The sequence below is a fragment of the Mytilus edulis genome, chromosome 12, assembly GCF_963676685.1.
Source record: "Mytilus edulis chromosome 12, xbMytEdul2.2, whole genome shotgun sequence".
Classification (NCBI taxonomy): domain Eukaryota; kingdom Metazoa; phylum Mollusca; class Bivalvia; order Mytilida; family Mytilidae; genus Mytilus; species Mytilus edulis.
This window is the reverse complement of record NC_092355.1, coordinates 67,945,674-67,969,227: the sequence shown is the minus strand read 5'-3', so window position 1 is coordinate 67,969,227 and position 23,554 is coordinate 67,945,674. Positions and strand designations below refer to the sequence as shown.

The 23,554-nt window shown below is 33.1% G+C and overlaps 1 protein-coding gene across 1 annotated transcript in view; it reads right to left on the bottom strand.

Moving 5' to 3' along the window:
* Positions 1-23,554, bottom strand: part of LOC139497795 (death-associated protein kinase 1-like) — a 46,915-nt gene that overhangs the window by 8,735 nt on the left and 14,626 nt on the right. The window contains exons 8-11 of the mRNA XM_071286028.1: positions 19,189-19,251; positions 16,567-16,618; positions 11,691-11,951; positions 4,106-4,591 (exon numbers count right to left, since the gene is read on the bottom strand). Coding sequence (XP_071142129.1) covers positions 4,106-4,591; positions 11,691-11,951; positions 16,567-16,618; positions 19,189-19,251 — 862 coding nt within the window. The remainder of the gene's footprint in view (positions 1-4,105; positions 4,592-11,690; positions 11,952-16,566; positions 16,619-19,188; positions 19,252-23,554) is intronic.

The following is a 23,554-nucleotide window of genomic DNA, read 5'->3' as shown; positions in this document are numbered from 1 at the left end:
ATTTTTCAAACTCTTAAATAAAAATCCCTGATTGGCAACCACTGTTATACATGCAATTGCCGCTTTAGAAACCTATTTATAGTAGACATCAAAAAGAAGAGAAATGCTCTCTTCAGTCTTCAGTTAGACTACTAGTATACCTACACCACATTTATTTTGCTTTCTAAGTATTGGTTTGTAGTCGTCATAAAATCAATTAAATGTTTTGGTACAATTGTATGCAACACAAGTATTACGAGTACAGAATAAAATGTAAACTCAGTGTTGAAAGAAATTATGATGTAAAACATGAACTAAACCAAAAAATTAGTTGTGGCTTAATGACTAAATTGATGGTAGGCACAGTAACAGAGGGTGTTTGCTGTTTGTCAACAAAAACAAAAGCCATGGGTGAATAGAAGGGCTTGTTATAATTAAAATGCGTGTTTGTCGACATTTTTTTCTCAATATACGGTCATAATTCAAACAAGTTCCTGCTTGTGTCAATTTCTTTAATCCAGTCATGTTTTTGTACCAATTTGTTCTACGATTCTTGCGCTTTGGATATCATTCACAGTCCAAATTTCCTGACACAAAGTCATTGTATAAATAAAGAAAAAACATGATTTTTCGATTCACTTGTGACTACCGGTGACTACCGCAATTTGCGTTCAAGGACAAGGCGTTTTACTCGTAACTCAAACATTTCGTGCCCTTCTCGTTATCAATCTCTATTCTCGGTAGATGATGTTGTCATCATAGAGCAGCAGCATATTTCGACTCAATCATTTTTCGATGGGATTACTCCGGCGAAGAAATACAAAAAAGAAATTTGAAACAGGAAGTTTCGAATGAAACGAAATTATCGATGGTTCCTGGTAACAGACATGACCAAAATCCAGATAGTTTAAGAAAGTTATTAAAATTTTAACACGCTGACATGTCTCGCCTTCTTTACTAATCATTGATATTATGTTGATAGTCCTAAATATAAAGCTTTATTACAACTGTCACATAAACCTAACATTAACCAAGAAAACTAAACATTGACCAATGAACCATGAAAATGAGGTCAAGGTCAGATGAACCATGCCAGGCAGGCACGTACAGCTAACAATTCTTCCATACAACAAATATAGTTATATATAACCTATTGCTTATACATGTTATAGTTTAACAACCAGGTGCTCCGCAGGGCGCAGCTTTATACGACCGCAGAGGTCGAACCCTGAACAGTTGGGGCAAGTATGGACAAAACATTCAAGCATGATACAGCTCTGAATTTGGATTGTGATCAAATTTTTGACATTACATGGTTTTTTTTTACACAAAACAAATGCCAAGATTTTACAAATCAATTAAAGATTTCTTCTTCAAACTTTTTAAATCTAAAATTAAATAGTTGACACAGCATAGGTTTCTGACACAGAATGAATGTGGTCTAATGAACTTAAAAGGTTTTTTTTGCCTTTGAGCAAATCACTATGCTGTTGAATATTAATCCTCTCAAAAAAATGTTTGAAGAAATTTTCTTTTTATTTATGAAATCTGAAATGAGAAAAATTTAACCCCCCCCCTTTTTTTTCACATCCCCGTTTCCCTTTTTCAAAACTGATATCAATTCAAATTTCTAATGGAGTTTGCAACAATAACTACTCATTTAAATACATCATAAAATATTAAGATGTAAAAAAACTGCTTGTTATCACTGAATGGTAAAGATTATTTAAATTTATCAGTTGGTAGTAAAAAGTGTATATACATTGTATATTGTATATAACAAAGATTTAAGTTGATTCTGGACAAAGAAAGATAACTCCAATTAAAAAAAATTCTTGCTATTGCACAAATAGGATATTTCTTGCTTACTATTCTGGACAAAGAAAGATAACTCTAATTAAAAAAAAATTTGCTATTTCACAATATTGTGCAATTAGATATTTCTTGCCATTGCACAATACTGTGCAATTGAAAAGACTTGCTATTGCACAATACTTAATATAATAATTTTAGATCCTGATTTGGACCAACTTGAAAACTGGGCCCATAATCAAAAATCTAAGTACATGTTTAGATTCAGCATATCAAAGAGGCCCAAGAATTCAATTTTTGTTAAAATCAAACTTAGTTTAATTTTGGACCCTTTGGACTTTAATGTAGAATTTGAAATTTGAAAACAGGACCAAAAATGAAGAATCTACATACACAGTTAGATTTGGCATATCAAAGAACCCCAAGGATTCAATTTTTGATGAAATCAAACAAAGTTTAATTTTGAACCCTTTGGACCTTAATGTAGACCAATTTGAAAACTGGACCAAAAAAACTTCAATAATCAAGAATCTAAGTACATTTTTAGATTCAACATATCAAAGAACCCAACCGATTCATTTTTTGTCAAAATCAAACTAAGTTTAATTTTGGACCCTTTGGACCTTAATGTAGACCAATTTGAAAACGGGACCAAAAGTTGAGAATCTACATATACAGTTAGATTCGGCATATCAAAGAACCCCAATTATTCAATTTTGATGAAATCAAACAAAGTTTAATTTTGGACCCTTTGGGCCCCTTTTTCCTAAACTGTTGGGACCAAAACTCCCAAAATCAATACCAACCTTCCTTTTATGGTCATAAGCCTTGTGTTTAAATTTCATAGATTTGTATTTACTTATACTAACATTATAGTGCGAAAACCAAGAAAAATGCTTATTTGGGTCCCTTTTTGGCCCCTAATTCCTAATCTGTTGGGTCCTAAACTCCCAAAATAAATACCAACCTTCCTTTTGTGGTCATAAACATTGTGTTTAAATTTCATAGATTTCCATTTACTTAACCTAAGGTTATTGTGCAAAAACCAAGAAAAATGATTATTTGGGCCCTTTATTGGCCCCTTATTCCTAAACTATTGAAACCAAAACTCCCAAAATCAATCCCAATCTTTCTTTTGTGGTCATAAACCTTGTGTCAAAATTTCATAGATTTCTATTAACTTAAACTAAAGTTATGGTGCGAAAACCAAGAAAATGCTTATTTGGGCCCTTTTTGGCCCCTTATTCCTAAAATGTTGGGACCAAAACTCCCAAAATCAATACCAACCTTCCTTTTATGGTCATAAACCTTGTGTTAAAATTTCATAGATTTCTATTCACTTTTACTAAAGTTAGAGTGCGAAAACTAAAAGTATTCGGACGCCGGACGACGACGACGACGACGACGACGACGACGACGACGACGACGACGACGACGACGCAGACGCCAACGTGATAGCAATATACGACGAAAATTTTTTCAAAATTTGCGGTCGTATAAAAACAGACTAAAACACAAACACTTAACACTGAGCAATGAACCGAGAAAATTAGGTTAAGGTCAAAACAAACCTGTACGACTGACATATAGATCATAAATATTTTCATACACCAAATTTAGTTGACCTATTGCATATACATGTAGTATTATAAAAAAAGACCAAAACTCAAAAACTTAACTTTGACCACTAAACCATGAAAATGAGGTCAAAGTTAGATGACACCTGCCAGCTAGATATGTACACCCTACAATAATGCGACATAAGTCATAGGCTAACTCGACAAAAACGTTAACCACAGAGTGAATGTAATGTTAACTGGCAGAAAAACCAAGTCCTCTTATCAATAAAATACTGAAAAACAGGAATTTTGTCTTTTACAAAATTTATTTCTGGATACTATCTTATGATCATTAACAAGCTTCTGTCCAAGTTTGGTGGAAATCAAGGATAGTTTAAAAAAGTTATTAAAATTTTAAAAACTTTAACCACAGAGTGAATATATAATTTTACATGCACATACGTGTATCATTGAAAAGCTAGAATTGCTATGGGATAATCAAGAACACAATAATGTACGTGCATACGATGATGGAGGTTATAACAACCTTGACCGGCTACGTGAATACTGATCAGTCCATTCAACTTATAGTACGCGTGTTCTATTTTCGCAGGTGTGAGGGCCAAGGTTTGAATTGGCCAATGAAAACGATCATTCCTTTACGAGTTAATCTAATAAAGTTTGTTTGACTGATTACCTCGTACGCACTACCTTTCGCTAAGCTTGACCGCATATAAGTGTATATGATATATTACCTTTTGCTTTTTTGTCGTCAGCCTCATTGAGTTTTGTTACAACAAGATAAATCGCATCTTGTGATAAAAAAGTTTGATGTGTGTGGTAAAATTCTTCATCTCCTGCAAAATCCCATAACAATAATGTGGCATACTCCTCTTTGTCATGTAAATCAACATTAGATTTAAGCATGGCTTCAATTTCCATTTTTGCTTGTTCTAATGCTTGGTTTCGTTGCTGCAAGATTACTGGAGGTTCAACTTGAGATTCAGTGGTTACTGGAGGTTCAACTTGAGATTCAGTGGTTACTGGAGGTTCAACTCGAGATTCAGTGGTAACTGAAGGTAACATTTTTTTAGGCTGCTGGGTTACTGTCTCTGATTCATCAAAACTTGTTGATGGTGTGTTTTCCTTAACAGCTTTATGGGCTCCTTCTACTGATGCTTCAATTGTCCCTTTGAATGGTTTCAAGAGTCTTGCATGAATTTCAGTTTCTCCATTGGTTCCTATCAATAGAAAATTACAATAATATTAAAAAAATGTGAGATCCCAGTATAAAATAAACTTGAACCACCATGCGACAGTGTGGTTTTTGTATCATTTTGAAGGCAAACAGTGAGTTGTAATTGTTTATTTAAACCCTCGTCTTTTTGTCTTTGGTGGATAGCTGTCTCGTGTGAAATCACAAAACATTGTATATCAATATCTTCACATGATATAGCAGCATTAGCTAGCAGAATTGACTCGGAACTCTAAGTTTGATTTATACTAAAACATAATTATCAGAAATTTTACAAAGATTCACAGAAAATTTCGAAAAAGACACAATTTTGATGAAGCATTGATCTACATTTTGCTGTTGGAAAGCCTCTAATTCCCATACGAGATAACATCCAAAGAAAGGCATGTGACAAAATGTCAATTTAAAAAGATTATTATAAATAACAAACGAAATAGTGTAATGATAATATTCCTTAATTCTGTGAGATATCATATCAAAGATAAATTAAAGAACCTTAGTGAGCACGCTCACATACACCACGTCCCCACATTGTCATTGGAGAAATTAAATAAGTATAAGAAAAAATACTGAATAATAATTTCCTGTCAATATACACATCTACAAAGTATGTCCTTATTATCTACAAAATTTCATGAAATTCTGATGTGTGTTTTTAGAGGAGTTGAGATGACAAACTGTTGCAGAAGTACATTGAAGCAAATAAGTTCAAAGGGGCATAACTCCTAGAAAAATAATTCAATCGTAATTTCCTGTTGATATGCACATCTACGTAGTATGTCCTTATTATCTACAAAGTTTCATGAAATTCTGTTCTGTGGTTTCAGAAGAGTTGAGATGACAAACTGTTGAAGTAGTACCTTAAAGCAAATAAGTTCAAAGAGGCGTAACTCCTAGAAAAAAAATTGAATTGTGATTTCCTGTCAATATGCACATCTACATAGTATGTCCTTATTATCTGAAAAGGTTTCATGAAATTCTGTTATGTAGTTTCAGAGGAGTTGCGATGACAAAGTGTTGCAGTAGTACATTGAAGCAAATAAGTTCAAAGGGGCGTAACTCCTAGAAATAAAATTGAATCGTAATTTCCTGTCGATATGCACAACTACATAATATGTCCTTTTCATATAAAAAGATTTCGTGAAATTCTGTTGTGTGGTTTGAGAGGAGTTGAGATGACAAACTGTTGAAGTAGTACCTTAAAGCAAATAAGTTCAAAGAGGAGTAACTCCTAGAAAAAAAATTGAATCGTGATTTCCTGTCGATATGCACATCTACATAGTATCTCCTTATTATCTGAAAAGGTTTCATGAAATTCTGTTATGTAGTTTCAGAGGAGTTGCGATGACAAACTGTTGCAGTAGTACTGTACATTGAAGCAAATAAGTTCAAAGGGGTGTAACTCCTAGAAGTAAAATTGAATCGTAATTTCCTGTCGATATGCACAACTACATAATATGTCCTTTTCATATAAAAAGATTTCGTGAAATTCTGTTGTGTGGTTTGAGAGGAGTTGAGATGACAAACTGTTGAAGTAGTACCTTAAAGCAAATAAGTTCAAAGAGGCGTAACTCCTATAAAATAATTGAATTGTGATTTCCTGTCGATATGCACATCTACATAGTATGTCCTTATTATCTGAAAAGGTTTCATGAAATTCTGTTATGTAGTTTCAGAGGAGTTGCGATGACAAACTGTTGCAGTAGTACATTGAAGCAAATAAGTTCAAAGGGGCGTAACTCCTAGAAATAAAATTGAATCGTAATTTCCTGTCGATATGCACAACTACATAATATGTCCTTTTCATATAAAAAGATTTCGTGAAATTCTGTTGTGTGGTTTGAGAGGAGTTGAGATGACAAACTGTTGAAGTAGTACCTTAAAGCAAATAAGTTCAAAGAGGAGTAACTCCTAGAAAAAAAAATGAATCGTGATTTCCTGTCGATATGCACATCTACATAGTATGTCCTTATTATCTGAAAAGGTTTCATGAAATTCTGTTATGTAGTTTCAGAGGAGTTGCGATGACAAACTGTTGCAGTAGTACATTGAAGCAAATAAGTTCAAAGGGGCGTAACTCCTAGAAGTAAAATTGAATCGTAATTTCCTGTCGATATGCACAACTACATAATATGTCCTTTTCATATAAAAAGATTTCGTGAAATTCTGTTGTGTAGTTTGAGAGGAGTTGCGATGACAAACTGTTGCAGTAGTACATTAAAGTAAATAAGTTCAAAGGGCCGTAACTCCTAGAAAAAAAATTGAATCGTAATTTCCTGTCGATATGCACATCTACATAGTATGTCCTTATTATCTGAAAAGGTTTCATGAAATTCTGTTGTGTGGTTTGAGAGGAGTTGCGATGACAAACTGTTGCAGTAGTACATTGAAGCAAATTAGTTCAAAGGGGCGTAACTCCTAGAAAAAAAATTGAATCGCAATTTCCCGTCGATATGCACAACTACATAGTATGTCCTTATTATCTGAAAAGGTTTCGTGAAATTCTGTTGTGTGGTTTGAGAGGAGTTGCGATGACAAGAAACAGGACTGACGGACGGACGGACTGAAGGACGGACGGACGGGTCAAAAACATTATACCCTCCGCAACTTCGTTACCCCCCCCCCCCCCACACACACAAAAAAATTTTTCACCTCCCCCTTTCCCTTTTTTCAAAAATAAAAATTCTTTCGGTCAAGATAATATGGTCATAATATCAAATTCTAATTTCTAATTACAGGAGGGATTGTGCCTGATATTCATATGATGAAAACATAAATCTTTCAATCAGTTTAAATTGAGAGCTGGAGCTGGCATGTCAGTAACTGCTAGTAGTCTGTTCTTATTTATGTATTATTGTCATTTTGTTTATTTTCTTTTTGTTTCATATTCTGAAATCAGACTTGGATGTCTCTTAAACTAGGTGTTACTTTGCGTATTGTTGTACGTTTGTTTTTCTACATTGGCTAGAGGTATAGGGGGAGGGTTGAGATCTCAAAAAATTATGTTTAACCCCATCCCAAGTCAGGAGCCTCTGGCCTTTGTTAGTCTTGTATGATTTTTAATTTTAGTTTCTTGTGTGTATATTTCGAAGTTTAGTATGACGTCCATTATCACTGAGCCAGTATACAAATTTGTTTAGGAGCCAGCTGAAGGACGCCTCAGGGTGCGGGAGTTTCTCACTACATTGATGATCCATTGGTGGACTTCGGCTGTTATCTGCTCTATGGTCGGGTTGTTGTTGCTTTGACACATACCCCATATCCATTCTCAATTTTATTTAGACAAAGAAAGAAAGTACAACTTTTATTCATAAATAATTTACAAACAGTGTAAGGGAGGTAATCAAACATACTCAACATTGTTCTTTAAATGTAATTGGATTACCTCCCTTACACTGCTTTTAAACTGTCTCAATTGTCCATTTACCAGGAAACCCTTGTTTTCCCCTGTTTTGCCCCGAATTCCATAACCCCCCAAAGAGTCAGTCCTAACCATCCCATTGTGGTATGGAATCTTGTGGTATAATTTCAGAGAGATTCATACATTTAAACACAAGTTAGTGTCTGAAAACAACAAAAATCCTTATATGAACCCCTTTTTTGGCCCTTAATTCATAAACTGTTAAGACCATAACCCCCAAAATCAATCCCAACCTTCCTTTTGTGGTTATAAACCTTGTGTCTAAATTGCATAGATTTCTATTTACACTAAAGTTATTGTCCAGAAACACATTGTCTTCGGAAGACGACGTGATACCAATTTTTTGCGGTCGTATAAAAAGTAAAATAACAAAAATACCAAACTTTGAGGAAAATTCCAAATGGAAAGTCTCCAAGTAAATGGCAAAATCAAAAGCTCAAACATTTCAAACAAATGATATCAACTGTCATATTCCTGACTTGGTACAGGCATTTCTTATGTAGAAAATGGTGGATTAAACCTGGTTTTATAGCTAGCTCAACCTCTCACTTGTATGACATTCGCATAAAATTCGATTTTATTGACAAGGATGTGTAAACAAAACAAACAAACATAATACGTAAAAATGTAAAGAAAATAGGGGTACAGCAGTCAACATGGTGTTTTAATCTTACTCAATACAACAACAAGCAAATATGTCAATAAAAACAAAGACAAAGACGTCTTTCTCTGCCTCTGTTTTCCAATTTATCTCAACTCTTCGTTATTATTTTCATTCTTTTTGTCTTGATTATCCAATCTTGGTGTTTTTACCAGGTATTTATACATCTTGATAGAATTCATTCCAAAAAAATTAAAATGACACTTCAATTAGATAGCAAATAAAACCTAATTGATGATCCCGGGTAAATGGACAAATTTACCATAATGTTCATGAGACCCAGGTTTGCAAACTTGTTTTTCTTATTCTGGTTAGTAATCTATTTCCAGTTTAAATTAATACTTCTCGTCATGAACATTGATGTTTTGACTTAAAAAAAATATGTTTTTCATGTGTTGAACATTGGTTTCTTTTACAAAAAATAATACATCTTAATAAGTTGTGAAATATTTGAATTTTTTCTTCAGTGTATGTCTTTACTTGTCCACGGGCAATCCAGACCAAAAAATTACTTGTCCTGGTATTCAAATATGTACGAGCCAAGAAAGTTCAGCATAGCATTTCCACATCTCTATCATTACACTGTTTCATGATTATAGCTCACCCAAAAAAGATAAAAAAAAAAGTAAAAATTGTCACAACAACTACAAAGTGTCAACAGATGATTATCTAATGAGTCAAATGTTGATTGCAGTCATGTTGTCTTATTTGTAGATCATATCGTCATTGTAGCTGATCAGCATGGTTAGTGTTTTTTCTATTCATTACAGTTTTCAAGGTTTTCAAGCCAAAAACTAACAACATGGATAGCTGACTATACAATATTGGTTTTGCTCATTGTTGGAGGCTGTACGGTGACCTATAGTAACTTAAATCTACGCCATTGGTCTCTGGTGGATTCATCTTTTTTTTTCGTATAAAAATCTTTATAAAGGGCATGCCCAATAACTCATATAAGGAGTGATCGATGATTTTTTTTAACTTATTTATAAATCTTTTTGCTGATAATTTTTGATAAACATTTTCTTTCTACCTATTATGAATATTGTCATAAAACATAAATAAGTAAATATTGCACTGAAAAGCAATAACTCCTTTAAGCAGTAGGATGAACAAGCAAGTGGATAATTTTAATAGTGTAAAAATATGCAAGTGTTCGGTAAACAGGAAGTTGTTGAGTGATGAATCTGAAAATGCATCACACGGTATAGCTGACTTGTATAAATCCTGAAACCAAATTTCAGAAATCCTTGTATTGTAGTTTCTGAGAAAAATGTGACGAAAATTTTCAATTTGGTTATCATGTGTAAAATAATACAAGTGTTCGGTCAACAGGAAGTTGTCGAGTGATGAATCTGAAAATGCATCAAACGGTGTAGCAGACTTATATAAACCCTGAAACCAAATTTCAGAAATCCTTATATTGTAGTTCCTGAGAAAAATGGGACGGAGGGACTGACGGACTGATGGACTGATGGACTGACGGAAGGACAGACAGAGGTAAAACAGTATACCCCCCTTTTTTTCAAAGCGGGGGGTATAAAAATTTCAGACATGTCAACTTGTTTGAAGATTTTTAGCTGATAATTTTGCTATTTCCAGGTACTCTATAACTACTATTGTTTCATGATTATAGCCAGAAGCGTAAAACAATAGTTACAATTATCATTAAAGGGCAACAACTCCTATAAGGGGGGACTTAACATTTTAGCTATGTTGAAAGGCTGATCCCGTTCCTCTGTAAAAATTATAGTTGTTAACTAAAGATAATATAGAAACAATTTAAGAATCATCATTTTAAAGTGCAATATTTTCTTATCTACCACAGAATCCTTTACAGTTCACTACTACACACTGCTGATTAGATAGCTACTGCAGCTGAATTGTAGGTAACTACCAGAGAAAATTTGCAGTGAGAGAATTTTTCACAAATTGTTAAGGCTGTGTTATGAGTACTCTAATGAAATGTTTAATTAATCAGTATTTATTGTATATTTATTGAAAAATGAAACAAATACCAAATCAATTTCTTTCTTTTCCTTATCAAACATGAAAGCGGTTGTTAAAGGACGAAAAAGTTTTCAAATTATTTGTCCATGTTTGGCTTCTTCAGCCTCGGAAGACTCCCAATCTTGTTCCGACAAACTAAACTATCCCTTACGATACTTCTAATTTTGCTTTCTAATTGCATAAATCCTTCAAATTCTTCACTTTCGCTATCCAATTTGATAGCCCATTTGTTGGCCATTGTTTTAATCGCATTCCGAACACGTGTAAAATTCATCATAATTTGTTAAAAAGGAATGTACGAGTTGAAAGATTATTCATTTGTTAAACCGAATTTCATTGGTTCATTTCGGGATTCCCCAACAGTTTTGTCCAATCTAAAGGGTTTTAATAGTGGTATATTTTCCCGAAATATTCGTCACCGGGACTGCGCTAGTGTATGTTACAACGGATCTATCAGTCACTGCGAAAACACGCTAGATTATGCAAGCAGATTTATCAGTCACTGCGGACAGAACGATAATGAAAACCATGTATATATCCGTCAGTGGTAGATAAAGAGTTATAGGAAGTCTTTTGACAATCTGCATCCCTACATTTTTTGTATGTATAACAGTTTTCCTATCTTATTCAAATAACATCTAATTATGCTTAAAAGGGGGGAAAATTATCTATTTGATGTTGTTCACCTTTGCTTATACTGCGTAAAAGCTAACATAATTAATGTTGCCAACTTAATGCACTAGATTTGCATTTGGCCAATTAATGCCTCTCATCTATTTTCCAACACGTCGAACTAATTGTGAATATTCAAGACCTGAAATCATCGAAATGGAACTTTGAATCAGATCGTGTTAGACCTATGCCTCCAGAACTGAACATCCCCAAACCAACCCAAATTATTGCTCAAAAATATGTTATGTAAACTAGAAACTAAAACTGTTATAAATTACTTTCTTAAGAAAAGAGAAACATATTTAGGCGTATACATCATACCATCTAATTTATTCCATATGCCATCATCAGACATTGCTTTGCATTTTATTTTGTGAATTTCGATTCCATTTGTACTGGTAACATCTGTAATGTCTTCACCAAACAATCGTCTAATCAATGATGTCTTCCCAGCACCTTTCTTCCCAACAACTACTAAACGTATGTCTCTCTTTTTCTCAGAGCCTGACTCAAGTAATTTGAGGTACAAATCAATAGATCTTTTGTCAGCCATTAATTTTATTTCAGTTGGAACCATTTCATCTATAAAGATATTTTATCGTAAAGAGTTTTTTTCATATAGGAGAACATTATAACTTCACTCTATTTTTAAAATTAAGTTTACACATTTCTCTAATTCTTACACAATTTATCCTTTTCCTCACCTGTTGATTATTTTTTTCTAGACCACCTAAAAGGGACAACTGTTTTGACAATCTATAAATTTGGGTACAGACGTGCGGCTGGGGTTTGATTAACACACCCAATTCATTTATAGATTTATGCTAAAATCCCTAACCATTCATGCATCATCAGAAAATCACACCCCATTTATATACATTTTTAAATAACACACCATTGATATATTTGACATTCCAAAAAAGTGACCCATACCAGCATTATGTCTGTGTATACCTTTATATAGAAAGTGACCCCCGTGTCCTTGTAATCTTTCTGCATGAGCCTGTCACCAAGTCAGGAGCATATAGTTCAGTGGTTTTCCTTTGTTGCTGTATATCAGTGGTTTTCCTTTATTGCTGTATAACATATTTGGTTTTTTTTGGTTGATTTTTCTGTACATAAATCAGGCCATTAGTTTTCTCCTTTGAATTATTTAACATTTGTCATTTCAGGACCTTTAATAGCAAAATTTGTGGTATGGTTTTGCTTATTTTTGAAGGCTGTAAGGTGACCTAGCTATAGTTCTTTTACTTTTACGTCATTTGTTTTCTGGTAATCATACCACATCTATATATCAACTATTATGCAACAGCAACAGTATGAATGGACTGCTGGAAATATAAGGTAATACCACATCTTCGTATTGTTATAATAATCACGTTTTTTTTTTAAATTGTTGACACCACCAATAGCAGGCCCAAGTCTCAACGCCTTGACTTTGCCAAGGCTAAAACAAAAAGTAAATATGATCTTTTCTCACTTCAGAATAGATTGTTTTCATATTTAAAGATATAATAATAAATGTTGATCTGATAACAATTTACATTTCTACAAAACCAAATACTTGAGTCCTTAAAAGAGAGAATGTGGGTTTAAAAAAACAACAACAAAGCACACAATGTTGTGCTAAGCACAGTCGGAAAGCTGACCCCGGTTGGTTTCATTAAAAAAAGTCATATCAAATGAAACCGAAGCATGATGAAGTTGAAATTTCTTTCTTAACTTCTGAGCTATGCTGAATTTAAATTATGTGGTGAGACTTTTTCTGAACTGGCCAGTGTCAAAGTGCCACTTAATACGCTGTAATAGGCAAATGTGCCACTTCAATCAGTCAAACTTTTCTGTAATAGTAATTTACGAGTTACATCCCTTTATTGACACTTCAAACAAATAAGAATATTTTTTATCTAAGCACCATATGCCGTTATTTACAAGTATTATTCGGAGTTTAGTATGACGATCATTGTCACTGAACCAGTATAGATATTTGTTTAGGGGCCAGCTGAAGGACGCTTTCGGGTGCGGGAGTTTCTTGCTGCATTTTAGATCTATATGCTGTTATTTACAAGTGAACATAATTTAAATAATTGATTGAAACACACTAAATGTTGTGTACATTCGGTTCACATGCATGTTGATATCCATGTTTCAGACAAAAAACTACAATGACTGAATGTCAAAAAATGTCTTTCTTTTGGAATTTAGTTCAAATGGGGTTTCATAAGGGGTGACAGATCTTTAGACTTTAAATAGTGTTTTTTTTTACTTTCAGATACAAAATGTCTGTATTATTTTTTATATTTCTGTAAAATTTATTTAATGCAAGTTTATTGGTGAAAATAGTAGAAAAACTAACAGACAATTTGCATAATTTTAATTATTTTTTTGTATTATAACAAGACACATGCTCAAGACATCAATTTCTGACTCCAATGGGAAGTAAGAAACAGAAACAGAAAATTACTAAATTGCCGCCAATTTCATTTTCCCGCAGTATAAGGCAACTTCAGAATGGTGGGTGTCTTCCTCCATCTTGGATTTTGAAGTAGCAAATAATGAATGGTCTAGATCTTTAATGAAATGTACAAATTTTGAGAGTTAAGTATTTAATTCATGTGTTAGACTTTTCATGTTTGATTCATTTTTATTCAACTTTGCCACATAAGAGACTTAACTCAGATAGTAGGGGAAATACCTCGTTTAAGTAATTTTTATAATAGAAAGTGTTGTGAATTTACATATTTTAATATAAAGCAAGAAAACAAGTCTGGCGACTTCATTTTTCTTCTGATCTAAAAGCATGTTATAAGATCTATCTTCTCACATTTTATCTTAAAATTATATGGTGTTGTTTTCTTTTTATCGCACAAAATTGGATTTTCCATGCATAATCTATAGAAAATCTGTCAATTTTACACAACCTGTACATGCTGTAGCGTGAAAAAAAGTCCGATGACCCATACTGTTTATGATATTTTGGAAAAAAGCATGATTAAAAACTACATTTTGACAAATTATTAAAAAATTCTATGAATTTTAATGAAGACCCCTTAATATCAGTCCCATTGTTGTCTTTAAAAAGTAGCAACAACAGTCGTTTGTAAGGGCTTGCTTTCTGACTGAGCATACCTCCACTCTTAACTCAAAGTATTGGAAAACAAGAAGTAGGTGTCTGACGATCAGAAAAGTGCAAACACATTAATACTCAGAAATAACAAGCAGCTGACCAAATAAAGAGTCATTCTGTTTTGCAGTATTTGAGAGAAATGTGTGACAAAAATATTTGAGTTCATTAGGTTCATTCAAAATATTGAAAAATCAAGTATCTGCAAGCAGGTAGTAAATATCAGCCATGTAAGCCTTACAATCATTCCATAAAATATATAGTTAACCTTTTACTAAAAGTATCTGTGAAATAGACCTAACCAAGAAAACTAAACTTGAACCAATGAACAATGAAAATTGAGGTCAATATAAAATAAAGGAGATGTGGTAGGATTGTCTATGAGACAACTATCCGCCAGAGTTCAAATAAGTGGAGAAAAGAAACGATTGGTCACTGCAAGGCATTCAACGATGAGAAAAGCACACACCATATATAATTGGGCACAAAACACCCTGACATGAAAAGTTAACATGAACTCTGCCAGACAGACATGCTCAACATACCTTATTTTAAATACATTGTATCAAATATAGATGACTTAATGCTTATAGTATCCGGAAACATACCTTAGAATGAAAAAAACATCGATAAAAGAACCATATATATGAGGTCAAGGTCAGATAAATCCTGCCAGACAGACTTGTACCTCTAACAATCATCCAATATAAAAAATATAGTTGACTTTTTGTTTATAAGATCAAATAAACAGACAAAACACAACTTAACATTGACCAATGAACCATGAAAATGAGGTCAAGGTCAGTTGAAAACTGCCTGACAAACATGTTCACCTTACAACTATTCTATAAATCATATATAGGTGACCTATTTGGTACATGATTCGAGGAACAGACTTAACACAACAACTCAACATTGACCAATAAACAATGATAATGAGGTCAAGGTCAGTGGAAAACTGCCAGACAGACATGTTCACCTTACAATCATTGTATACATCAAAATAGTTGACCTACTGTTTATAGCATCTAAGATACTGACTTGACATCGACCACTTGACCTTGATCACTGAGTCATGCCATGATTGGAGTGTGATCCTTATATCTCACATTCTTAGACTTTAGTCGCACGCGAGACAAAATTATTGATTTCTAACAGCTATTATGTCAGCATGTCATCTACACAATGGCTACCTTATTCTTGGTGAAATAATTCTAGCAAAGTAGAATATTGCTTGTACTATCTGACTATAGCATTCTAAAGAAGATCATATATTTGGTGGTACTTACTATGTCGTGTATATCATATATTTGGTGGTACTTACTATGTCGTGTATATCATATATTTGGTGGTACTTACTATGTCGTGTATATCATATATTTGGTGGTACTTACTATGTCGTGTATACCATATATTTGGTGGTACTTACTATGTCATGTATATCATATATTTGGTGGTACTTACTATGTCATGTATATCATATATTTGGTGGTACTTACTATGTCGTGTATATCATATATTTGGTGGTACTTACTATGTCATGTATATCATATATTTGGTGGTACTTACTATGTCATGTATATCATATATTTGGTGGTACTTACTATGTCGTGTATACCATATATTTGGTGGTACTTACTATGTCATGTATATCATATATTTGGTGGTACTTACTATGTCATGTATATCATATATTTGGTGGTACTTACTATGTCATGTATATCATATATTTGGTGGTACTTACTATGTCGTGTATATCATATATTTGGTGGTACTAATTACTATGTCGTGTATATCATATATTTGGTGGTACTTACTATGTCGTGTATATCATATGTTTGAAAGGTGCTAAATGTATAGCTCCATAGTTTATTATCTTTTATAGTTATTAATCTTATTTCCAATGTGTTTATTGGTTAAACTGTATGATATTTTGGAACATCAGAGATTTCCTACCATCAAGCCGGATTGTGTGAAAATGTAGGTTTTAGCAACAACAACAAAGGCAATATACAACATTTTGGAAGCCCAGCGACTATGTATATAATAATGATATAAAGTTAAAAAAAATACCTTCTATCCTTAGTTTAGCACTAACATCTGAAGATTTCTCTGACATGACAGTCTGAAAAATGAGGAATATGCACTGTGAATATATCTCGACTCATGTCACTTGTAGAACTATTAAATTTCAAAAAATTTTGCAATGCAACAAGAATATTTGTGTTTAATGGAAACTGTGTGCCAAAACCTGTCTTGCTGATCATTTTGGATCAACCAAGTTTTATAGTTTTAAAGATGAAAAGCAGAAATGAAAATTAAACAATAGACTCAAACAAGAACGTATCACTCATGAACTGCTGCAATTTTGCCAAAACTAAATTGGATGTATTGCTTCTTGGTGTTTAACCCTGAGACTGCTGCATTGATTTTATTGTGTCATTGTGCAATGCTGAACAAAATATGAATTATTTGTGCAATTGACTCAGAAATTTCATTTTTTGTGTTTGTTTGTGTCTGCAGTTATTTTTTACCTGTACAGATGCAAATAAAGATATACAAAGGTAAAATTTTATGATTTAATATATTTCAACAATTCAATAAACATAAAACTTTGTAAAACAAGAACATTTGTAACAAGTGAAACTGCGAGCTACTGCTCACTGATGATACCCCCGCCGCAAGTGGATGATATTAATAGTGTAAAAATATTCAAGTGTTCAGTAAACAGGAAGTTGTCGAGTGATGAATCTGAAAACGCATCACACGGTATAGCTGACTTATAAAAATCCTGACACCAAATTTCAGAAATCCTTGTATTGTAGTTCCTGAGAAAAATGTGACGAAAATTTTTAACTTGGTTATCATGTGTAAAATCATACAAGTGTTCGGTAAACAGGAAGTTGTGGAATGATGAATCTGAAAATGCATCACACGGTATAGCTGACTTATATAAATCCTGAAACCAAATTTCAGAAATCCTTGTATTGTAGTTCCTGAGAAAAATGTGACGAAAATTTTCAACTTGGCTATCATGTGTAAAATCATACAAGTGTTCGGTAAACAGGAAGTTGTCGAGTGATGAATCTGAAAACGCATCACACGGTATAGCTGACTTAAATAAATCCTGAAACCAAATTTCAGAAATCCTTGTATTGTAGTTCCTGAGAAAAATGTGACGAAAATTTTCAACTTGGCTATCATGTGTAAAATCAGACAAGTGTTCGGTAAACAGGAAGTTGTCAAGTGATGAATCTGAAAACGCATCACACGGTATGGCTGACATATATAAATGTTGATACCAAATTACAGAAAGGGTGGATGTGTAGTTCCTGAGAAAAATGTGACGAAAGTTTCATGGGACGGACTGACTGACGGACGGACGGACTGATGGACGGACGGACTGACGGACGGACTGACAGACAGAGGTAAAACAGTATACCCCCCCCTTTTTTAAAGCGGGGGTATAATTATTAGATATTTGTAACAATATTTGGCAAAAAACTTGTAAAAGTCACAGGTACATGTTATACTGCAGGTATTACACAGGTGAGTCAAAAAAACTCATTAAGGACAAAAAACACGTTAAATTGTAATAAACAGTATGAACATAACACAATGAATGTTACTTAATTAAATGTTCAAAATTGCTGATCAAGCAACTATAACAACTGTTTATCCAGAACGTGCAGAATTTTTACCAGCAGGCAAGAGGATTACTCAATAGTTCTGGCGTGTATGGTACACCTGAAAACATGTTGGTACACACAATGCAACTTTGCGGTCTGGGAGTACTTATTTATAGACACAGCCTTCTGAATGAGAGCATTTACTACAGATGTCCTGAAATGTAATGTTCTTTTCTGGTTTTATTTACTGGTGGAAACTTTTTGATCAAAATAAAAGCATTGATAACACATAAGTTCAGCTTCAGATTGGTTATTTTCAGGGCATCGGGTACCCCCAAACAATTTTTTCTCATGTGCCACAGGAATAAGTATTTAATACTCCAAGTTCTGTAAATAGTTCTGGCGACACGTAGTAATTGTCCATGTATACATGATGACCATTTTCCAAAAGTCCATACTGGCTCAACAAACCAATAACCACTTTTGTACAGGTTGTATTGCATTTATTTTCACTAAGAATAAGGTCAGCTTGTTTAGAAATCTGCCGTCAAATCCAGTAATACATTTCGTCTAGAGTGACCGGTTGCCATTTTTTTAATGCGGCTTTTTACTTTCAGACCTTCATCATCATTGGTTTTTACCTTTGCAAATTTATTGGTTTGAAATACAAGTTCATTTATATATATTATCATTTATAAATAATTTTTAAAAATCCAAAGGTTCATTACTTTGCATACCATTGTTTAATTTAGATTCATCGGTAAACGGGGCAATAATTACATCACTGTCCTGACATGACCATCCATTTTGGAGATCGTCTGGGAATTCCCTGTCATTCTCTGGTGAAAAGTTAAATATTGGCAGGTTTGCAAATATGTTACGATTAATATTGTAAAAACATTCAGGACCGAATCCCTCAAAATTGTCTTAACTATCGCCATCATTGAAGAATTCATTAATTTGTTCTGTCACTACAGTCGGTATCCGCCATTACAGCTCATTTTTCAACAAAAAATATTCTTGTTAAGCATTTGCAATTCAACACCATATCTACCACTATATATACCTGTAAGTATTCCATCACTTCTTTCTGTCGTCTTGCTGCTGCTTCATCATATGGAGTATTACCCTGAAATACAGATAAATCTTTATATTGTTTTCTTTTGATAAGGCCACACCAATTTAATTTCTTGTTCTATAGATTTTTGGACTAAAAAAATTGGGGCCAGCAAGCGATTTGAAAATTTTAATAAAAAAATATTTAATTTGCAAATTTTTGAGGCGAAGCTCTGTAAAAAGTAAAGGCGAGCAATTACATTTTTTTTTTGGGTATAAAACATAAAATAGTAGGTTTTGAATATATTAAAACTTGATTTATCACTTGTATCTTGACATTTCTTTAATTTATGAAGTATTTTTTCCATGTTCAACAAGAAATAACTGAATAATTAAATCTAGTCTATGTATGTGTGACTGACAATGAGACAATTCTCCATCCAAGTCCTAATCAGGTTCAGAACAACACCTTAATGTTATGAATATCCCTTTTATGAGGGGTCAATATAAGTTATAATATATTTTTTTTTTGGAAAAACACTTTTAGTACAAAAGAGCTAATATTTTCCCAAAGAACTATAATATCTATATGGTATTAAATGGTCAAAACATGTCCAAGAATTTTGTAATATTCCTGGACTTTAACCATGTTAACACATTTGTCATGGTGTGTTATTTGAACCATCGTGTCAAGATTGTAAACGTGGAAATTGTACTCCATTTAGGGAAGAAAACATTGACCGTCTAATGGCTTCAAATCGAGGTAATGGTACACTATATTACAAAATAAAATTCAAAACAGGACAAACTGAGTGGCATTTTCCATGCAAAATTCCGACAAATATAGTGCGTCAATTCCATGCAGATAGAACTATGAGCGGGAAAAAGAGAAAAAGACCTCTGAATCAAACCAAGCATAAATTCTTTAATAAATCTGACAAACCAGGAAATGAAAAAAATAACGAAACTAGTACCAATTCGAAAAAGGAATCTGTAAATGTGCTATCAACTAATAACAACCCTTCTTTGGATTATTCACAACCTGAAAAATTACTAACAGTGCGTTTTATAAATCAAAGGGCTTATTTTCGTATTCAAACCGGAATTATTCAGAGGTGGCATTCCATTACATCTGTTCGTAACCATGCACACAATTTTATCAAATACTTTACAACAATATTTGAGGAGAGATTGCTGCAGGAGAAATTGAGCTATCTTAAGGAAAAACACCAGGGAACATTAAAACAAGACTTTAGTACCTGTGGTCAGGGGTATGAATTACATGAAGCAAGAGTTGACAATAGTGGAAAAATGGAATTTTTGTTAAGTTGGATGAACCCAAATATGCCTCCAGAATGGCAGAGTTTTGATGAAGTGCCGAATGGATGCATTGACACTTTCTTAAAAGAGTTAACTAGAGAGTTCCAAAGTGAGATAAATCCATGGTGATTTGTTTTAAACAATTTGTGACTCGTTAGGACAGTGTTTGAGACTTGAAAATAGTATTTTAGTAGCATGTAAATCTATTTAGTTTTTCTAAAACATTTTTTTTTTTTTTTTTTTCAGGGTAGGTAGTTCTAGGACTTAGTGTGAGTGCACGCATACTATTTCTTATTACTACATCTTTTGATTTTGGTTAAAGTGTCTTGTTTTTTTTTTGAGATTTACACAAAAATATAAAGGTTGGGAGAAGCTAGCTAGCAAACAATTATTGTACATACAATTTTTTCTGGCGCCAGGTTATATATAATTTGTATAGAGTATATTGAGATATTTTTGAGATGTTAATATGTGAATGTATATATCATGTTTGGGGACAAACATATTGGAGTAGGGGGGAATATGTCATGGTGTGTTATTTGGCTTACATTTGTGTTAGTGTTATTTTGGATAAAAAATATGTTTTATTTTAAGAAAGAGAATTTTATGTTTGTATTTAGTAAAATTTTAATTAATGTGTTTATTTAATTTTACCTATGCTGTGGCATTAGTACTCAAAATGTCACAGTTTGCTCAAAGCATTTTATTTTGAAATATTAATTGTAATTAGCATATGTCACTTTGAAAGTTTAAGATTTTATCAAAACATTATAGGATTAGGCTTTGTTAATTAAGGTCTATTTTTTGCCAATGAGAGTATTATTAACGTGTCGGGACAAGTTGAGTTATTTCGGATTTTAGTATAAATATTGTTGGGAAATTTTGTAAAAGCAGTCAGTGTTTCGGAAGCGTAACCTCACACTACTCATGTCATTATACTGGACCTATAAGACTGTCTACCAGTCTACCAGTTGACTGTGTAGTGTGAGACAAAATTTATCTCATGACTCATAATTTAACTTTAATAGAAATACTTTTGAGAAACTTTTATTTTGAGACTTTTACATTCTGAAATTGAGATTAAGTACATTTTATGATTTAGTAATTTTGGCATTTATTTTATATTTTACATTTTAAAGAGAAATAGTTTTACTTTGGATTTGTTATTTTGAATTGATACTTTGTACTTTAATTAGATTATTATTATTTGGCATTGTTTATTGATTGATTTGTTATCATTCATTTAAATCGTTATCGTTAATTAAATTATGAAAACCTTCCTTGCGTTTTAGCTATGCCTATCAGAACATTAAGTCTAGCGATAGACTGACCCCCTGTCCCTTGGTTCCAGCACATACGAGTTAGCTCCCCTTATCTAACAGTGCTCTCGAGTGGACCTTGGTGACACATTTACTTTAACAGTTTAATATTATTCAAAATAAGTGGACCCCTCTTTTAGAAAAATTGTTTAAAATATAATGTATTTCTCCTCTTTTTGAGTAAAGAATTCCAAGTTTTCAAAGGTTTTGTATAGTAGCACTATACAAATCCTTAGTATTTCTGTTTTCTTTTCTACAACAGTAAACATGGTAAAATGACCCCTTAAAGGCCCTTGTCTGAGGGATAACCTGATAATTTAACAAACATAGGTCAAAGTACGGCCTTTTACACAGAGCTTTGATCCAGACCAAACAGCAAGCTATAAGGGACCACAACTTAGTATTGTACATAATTCGAACAGGAAACCCAACGGTCTAATTTATATTTCCAAACGGGAAAATACCAATGAACCACAACAACAAACGATAACTGCTGAACGATAGGTCCCTGAATCATTATCAGGACAGGTGCACAAACCTGCAGCGGGTATGACCGTCAGCATACATTATAATTGCAGTTGAAGGAAAATCCTTCAAAAGTTCTTTATACTTTATTTCAACAACGAACAATTTTTGATAGGGAATATAAGTCAGGGGGAAAGAAACCAATGTTTTGTTCTGTACAGGTATTTCCTCTGTTATATTTATATCGGAGCACTCCAACTTGGAATAAATTGATTTCATGCTGAAACAAATATTCTCACAGATATTTACAGTGTTGTGGGGTGCTTATATAGGCTTAAAATCGTTATATAAAGGTTATACTGTGATTTTAAAAACAAATGTTGAGATCTTTTTATAATATTTACAAACAAGAGGCTGTCACAATGACAGCAAACCGGATTTATTAACATTTATTTGTGTCCTGGCAATATCACAAGAACCATTACTGATAAATGGTGAAAGTGAAAATAGTCAATATCAAATTTGACCTCCATTTTGTAGTCAGTATCAACATATTAAAATTTGAAAAGCTTAGATTGAATGGTTCATGAGTAAATGCAAAACGTCAATGGAAACGGCATTTTACGATCTTTCAAGAACCATAACTCCTGAACGGTAAAAATCGTCATTATTGAACTTGACCTCTATTTTGTCATCAGTAACAACATATAAAAATTTCAAAAGCTTTGGTGGAATGGTTCATGAGAAAATGCACAGACACGACTGGAAACACCATTTTTCAATCTTTCAAGAACCATAACTCCTGAACGGTAAAAGTCAAAATCGTCATTGTTGAACTTGACCTCCATTTTGTCATCAGTAACAATATATTAAAATTTGGGGAGCTTTGGTAGAACAGTTCATGTGTAAATGCACGGACATGACTGGAAACTGAATTTTTCAATCTTTCAAGAACCATAACTCCTGACTTATAAAAGTCAAAATCGTCATTATTGAACTTGACCTCCATTTTGTCATTGGTAACAAAATATTAAAATTTGTGAAGCTTTGGTAGAACAGTTCATGCGTAAATGCACGGACACGACTGGAAACTCAATATTTCAATCTTTCAAGAACCATAACTCCTGAACGGTAAAAGTCAAAATCGTCATTATCGAACTTGACCTCCATTTTGTCATCGGTAACAACATATTAAAATTTTGGAAGCTTTGGTAGAACAGTTCATGCGGAAATACACGGACACGCCTGGAAACTCCATTTTTCAATCTTTCA